Below are 14202 nucleotides of genomic sequence, written 5' to 3' on the forward strand. Positions count from 1 at the left end.
TGTCCAGCATGCCCCCAGTTCGATTCTGTTATACGCAGCCAGAAACCAAGGCAGTCTACCAGGAAATATCTTTTTCTCCCATGACACCATAATATACAGATAGTAGAAGGGTTATACAATAGTGACAGGTAACACCTTGAGGTACTTCTTAGAAGGAAACATGCAGCTAAGCAGTAAGGAAATAATACAGCACCATCTACTGGTTGGAGAGGTCATTTACACCTTTGTATTTTACAAGTGTCGTTCAGATTGGACAGCCTCTGCTGGCCCTGAGTTTTTTCAGGGGCAAACTACTCCTGATGCCAGGTACATGTTTAAACAAGTGTGCTTAACCTTTTGCTTTTGTTTTAAAGAAAAAGGAACTGCAGAATCCCAACCTGGATTGGGCTGCATGCCTGTTTTCTGATGAAAAACATACTTTAGTATATACTTTAAATTGAGATTATGCTCCAGATCAAGATTTGACCGCTTTTTCTCCAAAATAATGTCACGTGGTCACTAAGACCAACATTGAAGAAGCATATGAAGCTTCAGGTGGTCCGCAGTGTGTCTGCATTAAATATATAGGTAGATAGATGATAGATAGATAGATAGATAGATGATAGATAGATAGATAGATAGATAGAGATGATAGATAGATAGATAGATAGATAGATAGATAGATAGATAGATAGATAGATAGATAGATGATAGATAGATGATAGATTTCTAGTTGTATTTTTATTGTTTCTTTTATATTGCATTTTATTGTATTAATATTTGGTGTTTAAGGAACAAAAATGCAATTAAAAATCATACAGCATCTAGCACAGCGCATTACAACTGCTGCAACAGGAAGAAAAATCGTTAAGTGGTCTGTCAAGGCCCTCAGTAATTTTCGTGGCGTCCATTGGAGGGGGCAAAGTATGAGAACCACTGGCATGGACTGAAACTTTTAAAGCATGTGTGAAATGTAGGGTTGGGCGAATAAGTGCTGCACAAAAATGCCAAAACTTAAAGAACTCAGCTAATTAGCTAGGTTCTTTAACATATTTACATTTATTTTTAAAGTTTTTTTTCCCCTTAAGAAATGTATTATTTTGAGTATGCCTTAGAGCAAGTGTCTCAAATGTGTAAGCTGTAATAAGAGAAAGCAACAACCAGTTTTGTACATTGCACATATCTTTGGCTTTATCTTTCTAGATAAACTGATAGCACCCTATCTGATCTCTGTGTCTCTTCATAACAAACCTGGGATTTGTATTGGGAAGTCTGGCACCCAGGTTGTCCAATATGATGTCAACAGCTGTAAATTCCACAGTCTCAGCCTATCGTCAGCATTGGTATATGGGTCTATTGAAGCACTGGAAGCAGGAAGTCTTCCTTCAAATAATTTGTGGCTTTTGCTTCTCTCTCGCTAGTCTAGCTGTGTGTGAAAGAAAAACAACCAGATGTAATCAAACATAATATATCCTTTGCTTATCCTAACTTAATAGCAGACCCAAATGTTAATAAAACTTGGCTGCAATCCTAGCCATCTCTATTCAGAACTGAGTCCCATTTAATTCAATGGGGCTTACTCCCAGATAAGTGGGGTTAGGTTATGATTGCAGCTCTTGTTGGAAATGTTCCTTGCTTTTCTCCACAAGAATCAAACTGATCTGAACACCCATTACTTAATTGTGATTGAATCTGATGCTATTTTCTGTTTCCCCCTAAAAACAGCTATGAATTTTGCTGTCTGTTGCTGTATGTTAATACAGAGACACCCGAAACTCACATGTGCTATTGTTTTGAAAATACAACCTTCCAAACATTTTTCACACCCCTTACACCCTCAGTCTCGTATGCAATACCCAGAGTTTATGGAAACAGCTGGTATTTTAAGCTGTTTCCAATAAAGCCAGATTTCCTCTACCAGGTGTCTTGAGCGAAACACCCATGGGGAGGACTTGCAATACTCAGAGGAGAATATTCAACACATAGATCAAATGCTGATTGATAGGATCAAGGGGAACAATTCTAGCTCTGAGCATATAGCGTTATACTGCATGAATTCATAAAGCAGAAACTTTAAGATCCTATTGCCCATTGACATGGAAATCTCTCCAGTATAAATAACGTGCCAAGCCTGACTCCTTTAGGAAGAAGGATGGGATAGGAATTTAATAAGTAAGTTGGTACAGTAGCTGACTTCAACACTCAGCAATGCTATACAATTGTCTTTACTACCAACAGCAGTGTTTGCAATGCATCACGTACAAGGTCATAGGTTTGTTCAGAAGAAAAAAACAACAGACATGGGCAATTCACTGTTGTCTAATATTTGAAGATGGGAATGTGAAATTCTCCCCAACCTGTATTTTGGAGCAGGTTTACAATGAACACAATCTCATCCTTCCTTTCTTTAAGTTTTTTTTTTAAAAAAATAACTGCTCCCTACCCTTTTTCCTGAAGCTGTAACTCAACGCTTTCAAAATAGTCTTTTGCAATCCTCGCATAAAGATCCTTAGAGGATTCTATGTTCGTTTGCAATTCTGGCGGGAATCTTTCCCAGACATTGTTTTTACTGAACCATAAAATTATGACTGTCTAGTAGCAGCATGTTCAGCCCCTGATTGTGGAACTGGAAAAGAAACGGGGAAAGATTCTCACCCTGCCATTGAGCCACTTTCCATTTAACAGGGAGCCATATGCAGCCTGCCTTAAAACACAAGGAGTGCTTCTGCTCTGTTCAAGCCTCCAAAGATTGTGGAAATGAGATTTCTCAGGAGAACCTAGGGAGTGCAAATGTGATTGTATGGTTATGTTTATTTACCATAATCTGGGCATCTACCCAAACACAAGCCACAAGTAGTCAGATTTTGTTTCTCCCATTTCCCCAAATACCACTGCTGTTTATAACACAAAGCTTTAAGCGGTACTTGGCTACATGTCTGTATTCAGATAGCCATGCTCTTCTAGACCCTGTAGAGCTATAATGTTGTAAAAATATTTGCCATGCCATTGATAGCAATAACAGAGCAATGATTTTGCTGGCTGGGAGAGCCACAAATGCAAGCTCAGCATCCTGGGATGTGTGCCAATCCTGTCTGGGTATGCTGCTGAAGTGACACATTTAGTCTCCTTAGAGGAATGCCAGTGTGCCAACTTGCATCCCTGGCACAGCATTTTCTAATGACAAACTTATGGAGTGGAACTGGTACCAACTCCAGAGGGAGATGCAAGCTGCTTTCCCTAGCTTCTTCAGTAACAATGCTGTTTTCAAGTTGTGAATGTACATTCTCAGGTTTTTGTTTTTAACTATTGCACTGTGGACTTGGGTGGTGTTTTGAAATAGGTGTTGAAATGACAGATGCGCTTCATTTAGGAATCCCCATGAATTGCATTTTTAAGGACACTTTGAGCATAAGCTTATTGCTTTGATATAACTTCTAGGACTGAATAATTTTATTTATTGCTAGGATGGGATGTTCATAGACCACTGGCTGTTTTCACTTTCTCTTTTCCCATCTATATACTCACTGCTCATCTTGCCATGTGGATGTCACAGAATTTATGAAGCAATAATTGTGTCAGACTAGATGCAGAATTTGTTGAAGGCTGGATTACATTCTTTGCGATCTTAATACATCTGTGAAAGCAATTTGACTACTTCTGCAGAACAATGTGGGGGGCGGGCGGATTCCATCTTAGTTTCTTTTGTGGTTACAGTGGAATTGGCAAACATCACGGGGATTCTTCTGGCTTTAAAACTGTGGGATTCTGGAAGGTGTTTATTCTTGAAAGCAGTTAAATGTAGGGAGCTCAGCAGCAAACTAATTGATTCCCATTATATGCAGATGCAGGTCCTCCCTAGTCCTGCTAATTTATGTTAGTCAAAGTTCTTTTAGCTACATATATTAATCAGATGTAGTTCCTTCCTTCCTTCCTTCCTTCCTTCTTGCCCAAATCAGCAGCTGAGGTTGCAATCTCCAACAAGAGACCAGAATGATGTCCCCTTCTGCTCCCTTTCCCAGCTGCTTTCGGCCTTAAATAGAATAGATGTGGAGGGTACCAGTTCGTTTTCTTTTGCATGGCTGAAAGCATCAGCTTTGGAAATGGGAAACTAAATAAAGTTATGATTCACTTCCGCAAACGCATTCATGTTAACCTCACATTGAAGCCCAGCCTTCACATAAGGAAAGAAAACATCAAGGGGGAAACTACATATCATGAGTAGCTTAAACCTCATTTGGCAGGAATTGCTATACTGAAGAGCCAACCTCTCATTCATGGTTATTTGGCCTAAATTGCTGCTAGAGTGCCTGTTCTGTGCTTTAGAAAGGATTGCTGGTGCACAGAAAGTGGATAACCCTGCTACCAAGTTGTTACCAGGTCCTTACATATTGAACTAGATGTAAGGCAGTTCAGTCCCATTTATTTGAATGGAACTGCTTAAAACCTCCAAATACATCTTCACAGACTAGAAAGTCTTGCAGACCCTAGTTAGACAAAGTACTTAGATGTTAGCTACGGTAATTTATTACTGTGGAGATAAGTGAAACTGAGGGCCAAACCACAATACCAAATTGATTACTTAATAATGGGGATTGGTGGATCCATTGAAACCTAGATTCTGCCTCACACCAAAGTCAAATCATTTCTCCACCTAGGCCAGTATATTCTATTCTGATTGGTGGCATCTCTCCTGGCTTTCAGGCAGAGAGCCTTTCTCGTCGCCTGCCAGTGATACCTGTGATTCCTTTTGAGCTGGAGATGCTGGAAACTGAGGCTGGGACCTTCTGAATTCAAAGTGTGCAGTCCGTCACATAACTGCACTCCTTTCCCAAATCTGAATGTGGCACACATGCTTGAAATGGCTTCCCATCCACTTGATCACTGTGAAAACAGGATACTTGACTACATAGATCTTCTTGCATTTTTATAAGGGCCCTTCTTACATTCTTAGAATTGGCTCAAGCACATGCACAGTTCAGCCTACACCCATGACCTTGCAGCAAAGCTTTTGGGAAAAGTAATGAGCAATAGTGTCATGAATGTGAGCTGAGCTGCAGGAGTCAGGTATGTGCTTGATCTATCCCATGAACCACTTTGTCCTACACTAAGTTCTGTATTGATCCTCACAACCCATATTCTCAGAATATCAGGTTTTTAACTGGTTCATTTTAAACAGCTTAAATCCTAGTGTTTCAGCTTCAGCTGGGCTGTGTATCAAGCAGCTGATCAGCTAAATTTAGAAAGCAGCTGGCAGCTTTGTGTGCCTTCTTTCTTTCAGTTAACTTTTCAATAAATATTTCACAAATTGGGGAAAGGACTATCTATGTAAACAATAAGCGCTCATGAGCAATCCCAGGAGGTGCAAGAACCCACAAGTATCACTCTGACCTACGAGAAATACTGTTGCTCTAATCTGAAAGACTGCAGCAAACAGTTGTGCTATATTCTTAGATACACATGTGTAGGAAAACCTCGATTCTTTCTCTTCTTCTTTTCTTCAAGGCAGGGCAATTGTAAATCCGTCTTTTTGAGCCCTCTTAACCACATGAAACATCTGCAAAATTGTCTCAGAGTGAACATTTCCTCTTTTTGTTTCCTTGCCTTTGAAAAAGGACAGTGAAGCTAATATGCTGATCAATGGCTACTAGAGCATCCGACGTATAAGAGGAAATGCTGTTAGAACAATATTTCACATATGTTAATGTTTACTGTACCATCAGGGTCAGTCTTATTTTCTGTTTGATATATACCAAAGCTGGCATACAGTTTTAGCCAGTGAGGTAATGCCATTTTTAATTTAGAGAGCCTTTAGCTGTCCACTTTAACTAGTGATATCATCTTTGCAGTTGTCTCCTGAGATCTCATGTAAACATAAGTAATGGGCCACAGACAGTTTGGAACTGCATTGTTAAAGGTGGCACTGGTCATTGTAAAGACATTTCCCCCCTCAGCTCACTTCAGAATTGTCAGATATAGTTTACATTACTGCCATTACAACAACTACAAAATCCTCCATACATACATTGATATAATTAGGGCCATTTCAGTGTGAATAGCAAATGGGACAAAATGGCCAGAACAAATTAATGCAACAAATTAATGTCAGTTATAGTGGGATAATGAAAAGAAAATGAGATTGTGGGGTGGGAGGGAAGCTAGTAGATGGGTTTTAAAAGCCGACATAATGGAGCAGAAAGAAATAAAAGATTTGCCATACTGGTCCATTTCTAGGTATTAGAAAGGGGCTCATGACTTTCCGGCATCCTTCTGACAGCCTAGTTCCAATCCTTCACTCCTAGGATCAGCCTAGGAGTGCCCATCTTTTCCCTGTTTTGCCTTGATATTTGAGATTAGTTTTTAAAAATGAATTATATTTGTAGATGCAGTGTAGGCTGTAGTGTTGTCTTGCAGGGTTAAAAAAAAAAGTTCAAATTTACGTCATTGGATCTGTACACCTAAATCATTACACATCCTAATACTAATAATGTTGATGTAGTACAGGAAAAGTTGGAGTCTTTGAGTTGTGGTTGTAAACTGTCTCTTGTTGTACATGGCCAGAAGCAATCCACTCCCCTTCCACAGTAGTTAGCAAGAACAAAAATTATGGTGGTCATTACGATGTATGGGTTTCTTTGTACAAAAGCAAAACAGGAGATCTGTAGTAATGAGGGAGCAGTAGACGAAACAATGGCCAGGAAGGGGGACATGAACAGGAAGAGGAAAATTACATGACATCTGTCCAGCTAATTGTTGGTAGAGCTATAATTATTTAATGAAGTATAAACCAGTGGCAGGCAGTCTTCCCTCAGTTCCAAAAATACAAGATTTCTTCGTGTGGGTTTGAGAATTGTAGTTCCCAGAACCAGCTGTGGCAGAGTTACTTGGAAATTCAACTATCCCCCTTCTGAAAGTAAGCATGATCTGGATGTAAACTACATAAAACATTTGCAAAAAAACAAATGGGAGAATGGACCTAAACTGAGAAGACAGTCATCTGATAAATGATGGTTTGGTTGGGTGATCTGGTCCCATAGTTCATAGTAACCAATTTGGACATCTGGTCTGCTGAATGCTGAGTGCACATGCTTGGAATCTTATAAAATCTCATTTTACACTGCTAAGGTAGAGCAGAACTGTTTTGCGACTTAACTTGTAATACATCATGGCGTTATACAAATGGGTCACATAATTAAAACCTGTTTAAACTTTTGCTTGGAGAAAAGTAAGAAAGTTGAGAGATTGTTGGTTATGGTGGAACCCAGGCAGACAAAATTGTCTACCACCACAAGCATGTGGTCACCAATGTTGTAATGCTTGTGAATATCAATTGATGGAAACAGGGGACGGGAAGAGAATGCTCTTGTACTCAGGCCCCTGCTTGTTTCCTACAGGCATCTGGTTGGCCACTGTGAGAATGTGATGCTGGACTGGATGGGTCTGTGGCCTGATCCAACAGGCTCTTCTCTTGCTGTTATGACATGAACATTGCCAGTGTGAACACAAAAACAACAAATACACTTAAAACAAGACTAAAGCGCTAACAAGTGGGCACTAATGGTAAAGACACATTTATCCCCCTGGGAAAGGCTGTTGGCACAAAAAATGCCTTCACTTGTTTCCAGAAAGTGCATATAGCAGGCATCAATTGTATCTCGACAGGAATTCTATTCCACAGAACAGGGGCAGTCACACCAAAAGCCCTGCCCCAAGTTGCTGTGGACTGAGCTTCTATGATCTTTGAAACTTGCCCTCAGACCACAGTGATCAACTCCTGCCCTTCCTCCTGAAGGAACTCAGGACAGCAAATGCAATAACAACAACCACAACAACAACAACAACAATAATAATAGAAAGCATTCTAAAGCATTTAAAATGAGATGAAGTTCTTTTGAGGATTACTGCAATAGCACATTGGGAAATTTGGGAAATAACAAGTCCATAGCCTTCCTTGGTGTGCAGAACCAGTTATGTGATTCTTTTGGTCCTGGCCATTGACCCATAAATTTTTTAGCTGCTGATTTCACTCTTATACTTAGGTAAACTTCCAATATCAATAAGGGAGGGGGCATAACTCCTTAGTAGAATCTGTGCCTTGCATTGAAAAGGTTTTGGGTTCAGTCCTCAGTATCTATGGTTGAAAGGTTCTCTGGTGGTGAAGTCCCGCTCTACATCACTGAAGACCTGCCGTGAGTCAGAGCGAACCACTTTAAGCTAGATAGAGTAATGGCTGAGTTTGTATAAGGCAGATACGCATTTTCAATCAATGCAATATTCATCTCTTATCCTTTCATTTGGAGTTTATTATACAGAAGTGTATTTTAACATGCCCATGCAGATGAAACAGTAGGATATAAATTATCATTATTGTGTTCTGTATGAATATAATCAATCCAGTCACTTAGATTAGACATTTCAAAATAAAACTTAAAGCTGGGTTCTTTTTTGTGTGTGCAACAGATCTACTGTTATAAAGATATTTCAAGTGATGTGATGCAAAAAGGATATGTGCTAAGATATACAGTGGAGTAGTAAAGAGCGTTAAATATTTAGAGCTTCATAAATTATTCTCTGGACCTATGTTTAGAGAGCTACATACAGAAATTAAAGTATTATGCAGAAATTAAAGCTGAAAAGGCATTTTAGAATTCAGGCGAGAACTTCGCCATTTGAAAAGAACGCTGTGTATTATGTATTGATAACAATGCCGCTATAGACAAAGGATGCAATTTAATAATACAGAATTGTGCTCATGAGATTTCCTTTTTCTTGTTAATTGGTTACTTTAGCTGACATTGTCTGTAAGCATAATGGGCACCATTCTTCCTAATAGTTCCATGTTGCCAGATGATGTCTACAGACATGATGTAGTCCATTTTAATTATTGCATTTTGCTTACATCTCTCAGAATAACGCAGCTTCCAAACAGGCTAGCATTTTTCTTCATTATGTATGCTGCATGGCTATGGTTCCTAAATTAATTAGCTCTCTTTTCTTTCCTGGAAGTTAAAAGTTTCTTTCTTCAATTTATCTACCAGGTACGATTATGTTGAAGTGATTGATGGAGACAACGCAAATGGCCGAGTATGGGGAAAGTTTTGCGGCAAGATCGCCCCTCCTCCTGTGATATCTACAGGACCATACCTCTTAATCAAGTTTGTCTCTGATTATGAAACACATGGAGCAGGCTTTTCCATTCGCTATGAAATTTTCAAAAAAGGTGAGCAAAAATAATTTAAGGTTGTTTTGTCACGCTAATTATTTCAAGCCTAAAATATTAACAGTAGGGATTGTTCAAACTGAAGAGGCCTAATATTGGGGATGGGGGTAATTAAAATAGCAATTTGTAATGGATCAGTGGCAAGAGTGTTGTATTAATGAGAATCCTGGGTTCAAATGTCTACTCACCCATGGAGCTCAGAGAGTAACTGTAGTTAAGTTGCTATCTCTTAGCCTATCTTGATGAAAACATATTTAACATTCATATCTTCTAGAATTCTGTTTTCAGTAGTGTTTTTATGGAAATCATACAAGAAAGTCATGCTGGTTATAAACTTCCTTTATTGGAGGGGTGGGGAACCGGTGACCCTCCAGATATTGTTGCACTATAACTCACATCACCACTGACCGTTGACCATGTTGCCTTTTCTGATGGGTGTTAAAGTCTAAAGACCTCTGGAGGACCACAGGTTCCCCACACGTGCTCTGTTCCCTAATCCCTAACAGAAATAATCCTTTTGCTGTTTATGGCAGGACATGCTTAAATCCCTATGTCTTTGTTCACATGTTATACTAAACCATAATTGATGTGGACTGTGGTTTAACACAAACGAGCAGCTTTGTTGACCATACTGCTCCAGGAGTAAGAAATCATAAGCTTGGGTTTGCTGTTTGATCTAAATCCAGGCTTCATCCAAACAAGCCAAGAACATTGTACCAGGATTGAACTTGTGCACAAGCAAACTGCTTGTTCACATTAAACTTCAAGGCACTTTTCTCAGACCTCTGCTGTTGTTTAAAACTGCCAATTTCCTCTCATTTCCCTCCATCCCTGCTTTATTCAAACTTCTGGTGTTGTTTGAAACCATAACTTTTCCCCTCTCGGTGTCTTCCCTTTCTTACTCCCATGCCATACTCACTGCTGTTGTGCAACCTGCCTTCAGTTTTGCTCTTCAACCCAGCCCTGACTTCATTCAAATCCAGGTTTGTGCTGCGGCACTGCAAATCCTCCAATGGGAGCTGTGTGGCGACATTCTTACATTTTCATTAAATAAAGAGATAAAGTTCATGTACCTAAGGGGAAGTGTTGGCTGAGGAAAAAATATAATGATGCATCTTAATTTAAATTACATCATATGTTTGAATGTTTAATTAAATGTGTAATTAAAATCCATTCTGCTATTATTGGATTTGTTAAATTTAGTTCCAAGACCTCTCTTTCCAGTATACTGGCAATTAGCTCTTTTGTTCCATTATTGAATAAATTTATAAAAATAATCCACTGGTTTATTTAGTTAATTAGTTTTGCATTTTTACATCCTTCCTACTATTAGGATTCTGTGCTACTGTACTACTCATAGTACTGTAATACTGATAGCATCCAGCAATATTCTCACAGTAATTTACACTGCTCACTATTTTCTTAAATTTATTTGGTGTCACCTCATCCACTATTCCTAATAACAAAACTGTGGAGTCCAACAGCAATGCTGTTGATATTTTTAAAGCAAACACGCACACACACACACACACACACACACACACACACACTTTAATTAGAATTTGCTGACTCCTTTTTTTATAATAGTGACTGTTTGCTATGTGATTTATAACCTATATCCTAGGGTGGTTGTGAGAATAAAGCAGGGAGAGGGACAACCATGTATGCCACCTTAAGCGCTTTGGAGGAAAGGTGGAACATAAATGAAATAATAAATACAATAAAACATTTCAGTTTTTATTAATGTGGTAAGCTTTGCAGTTGAAAAGTTATTCTGTCCACTCAGGATTCCCACAGAAAACAAAGGGAGCAGATGATGAAGAACATCATCAGAGCATTTCTGCTAAAGAAGTGGGTGGTGGGTGGTACTTAACATAGGTTTTCAAGCCTCACACCTAGCATGCTCTGGGTATAAGCTTTCGTCTGCATGCACACTACTTCAGATACACTGAAACAGAAGTCACCTAATATATAGTAGGAGGGTGGGGTGGGGTTTTTCTCAGAAGGGTAGTAGGAGATGGGTGATTGACTCAAAGGTATGGGAAACCTGTTGCCGTCTGTTAACGACTGCAATTAGTCCTACAGGAAAAAGCAAGGGATAGTATGCAGATGAACAAAAATAGCTTTAGCATATGTAATGAGACAAGAATCCAATATGTCTATTCAGACCAGGGCTCGCCATAGTTTTCAGCCTGGTAACTTCTGTTTCAGTGTATCTGAAGAAGTGTGCATGCACATGAAAACTTATACCCAGAACAAACTTTGTTGTTGTTTAGTTGTTTAGTCGTGTCCAACTCTTCGTGACCCCATGGATCAGAGCATGCCAGGCACTCCTGTCTTCCACAGCCTCCCGCAGTTTGGTCAAACTCATGTTGGTAGCTTCAAGAACACCTTCCAACCATCTCGTCTTCTGTCGTCCCCTTCTCCTTTCACCCTCAATCTTTCCCAAAGAACAAACTTAGTTGGTCTCTTAGGTGCTACTGGACAATTTTTTATTTATTTCAACTGCGTCAGACCAACACAGCTACCTACCTTAACCTAGCATGCTGTGAGTGAATGCTGTACTACTAGAATGCAACCCTGAGGGTAGCAGGAATGTTTTCCACTATTAGAAGGACTGGCAAATGGTCCCTAGTCTCCCTGCTCTTTGGTCAAATCTTTATTGACTGGCCACTGAGTAGCAGTGAGATCATTTTTTGGCACCGGCTTTGGCTGTACTTGGAAGCAGACTAATGACACATTCAGAAGCCGAGAGAGTCCTCTAACCAAAACTAGATAATTAATGAATAAAGTAAACCCTGAGGGTCTTAACTTTTATAGGAACAAAGGTTTTCCTTCCACAACAAAAGCATTTAGATTCTTAGAGACCGCAATTCCAGTGCCTTGCCAATTAAGCAATGGACTTTTAAGGTTGGTATGCACTGGGAAAACTACTGAAAGAGCCTCTACACAAGCCATTTGCAAAAGTGAGCATTTTCAATAGGGCCCTTTCCCCTTGACATTTCAGTGACAACTCAGCAGTTTCATGCATTTATTTCCTCGTATGATCCTTTAAATCTCCTTCTGAAAGGCATTAGTTACATTAAGGCAACATTATAAATGAGAATTCGCACACACAAAAGTCAGAATATTCAAAGTTATGGGTCCCAAAGTAATTCTAACTCAAGTTTATGCCACAATATATCAAAGTGGAAACGATATTGTCATGTACAGAGATGGAAAAGATTGCACATGTATTTGTGGTCTAAGAGTTACAGTTACCGTGAAACACAGAGTTCACATTTACTTTTCATCTAAACATTTTAATGCATCCAAATTAATGGTGAATTAATAAATTTACTGAATGCAAAATCTCTTATCTAGTGTTCATCTATTAAATTATTGTATTGGGTATGTTATAAAGTCAGGCTTGACCGTCACTGCCTGTCCAGACACCAGGTGGCTTGAACAGAGAATTCTAGCAGCAGAAGTACCTTATTCTCTGTTCCACCATAATTACACTGGGAGTGGAAACTATTTGCCTGATCCTTCCTGGTCTGCAGCACCACCCAGATTTTGGCTATGAAGTTGTTCTGTGTGTAATCAGCCCAGCTCTGTTGGCTCCCCAGACCACGGGCAGTGAGAGTCAGTTTAGGTGTGTGAGATAGTTTTGCCTTTAGTCTAATTATCCATGGAGGTGGCAGCTGCATAGTGCAGGAGAGGCAGGGATGAGCTCAGGTCTGACTTTATGCCATAGACCATCCTGCTTTCCATCCCTTCCTGCCTCAACATCATCTCTTCCTATCCTCCAGAAAAGAAAAGAAAAATATCAAAAAGGCTGTTGCATTTCACTTATGAAAGGTATCACACATACTTCCTATTTTGGTTCAGTCCTGTTTTACGGAGGTAGCCTGAGTTCTTACACTAGCTAGAAAAGATAAATACTTACAACACAATTACTTCCTCGCTGTATCCTTCCCTGTTCTTCTTCAATTCACCACTCTATACATAGGACATCTCTAGTACTAACAACTATCCTTATCCATCAGCGACCCTCTCATATTTGGAGAGCTGCTTTTACAAAAGCACTGTATGTCCCCAATCTCTCATTTAGGGGAAGGGCTAGATTAGGCCTTTACCTATAATTCAGTTCATTTGTAGTATGACCTCCCAAATTAGAATTTGACCAGAGAGCCTGCAATGATTCATTTTTGCTAGAACGCACCACTTTGCTAGGACCTGGATTTGTCATATCATGCACTTCAGGTGCTGTTTCAGAACTGAGATCACTTTCTTCTCAATTGGCTCCTGAATGTCCGCTCTGGCTGGATGGTAGCCAAAGCAGCAAGAGGTAGCGTGGTTTATATCATTTCAGAAGGAATCCATTTCCTATGGTGTGCCATTATTTATATGCATATGCATCTAACAGACTAGTCTTCTCTTGGGAAACTGCATGTATTGGAAGGCTGGATATTTTCTAAATATTCTCTGTGCTTCCTGCCATCATTTCCAAAGAGGATACAATCTCCTTATGTGGACCTATACTGGAGATTTATTATCACAAATTTGTTAAGATTTCAGTGTACGTATACATCTCTTTAAGAGGCCCACTGGTTCCGGCCTCAATTGTAGGCTCCACAGACCTGACCTAATATTGAAAGGATGGATGATGTCATAGTTCCAGCATATGCTTTGTGTACAGAAGTTAACAGTGTTGGTGCTGTCATCTCCAATTCCTAGTGTCTCCAGGCAAAGGAATGTCAGGTGGTAGAGCTGAGAAGCCAAGAGAAGAGCCATGGCTCAACTCCAGAGCATCTGTCTTGCCTGTAGAAGTTCAATCCCCAGGTAGAATTGGGAGAGAACCTTGTCTGAAATTCCAGAGAGCCACTGCCAATCTGAGTTAGATGGACCCATGGTCATACTCTGCCTAAGCCAGTTTCCTGTGTTCTTATGTTCTCGTGCGGGTCCTGAGGAGCACATAAAAGTTTTGCCTCATTCTCACTGGATACTCTTCACACTGGGAAATG

The 14202-nt window shown here is 39.7% G+C and overlaps 1 protein-coding gene across 4 annotated transcripts in view; it reads left to right on the forward strand.

Moving 5' to 3' along the window:
• The window catches only part of NRP1 (neuropilin 1), a 125785-nt gene that overhangs the window by 42135 nt on the left and 69448 nt on the right, over positions 1-14202 (forward strand). For all 4 annotated transcript variants that reach the window (XM_083704741.1, XM_083704740.1, XM_083704742.1 and 1 more), the window contains exon 3: positions 9015-9196. In XM_083704741.1, coding sequence (XP_083560867.1) covers positions 9015-9196 — 182 coding nt within the window. The remainder of the gene's footprint in view (positions 1-9014; positions 9197-14202) is intronic.

The sequence above is a fragment of the Podarcis gaigeae genome, assembly GCF_964106915.1.
Source record: "Podarcis gaigeae genome assembly, chromosome: 12".
Classification (NCBI taxonomy): Eukaryota; Metazoa; Chordata; class Lepidosauria; order Squamata; family Lacertidae; genus Podarcis; species Podarcis gaigeae.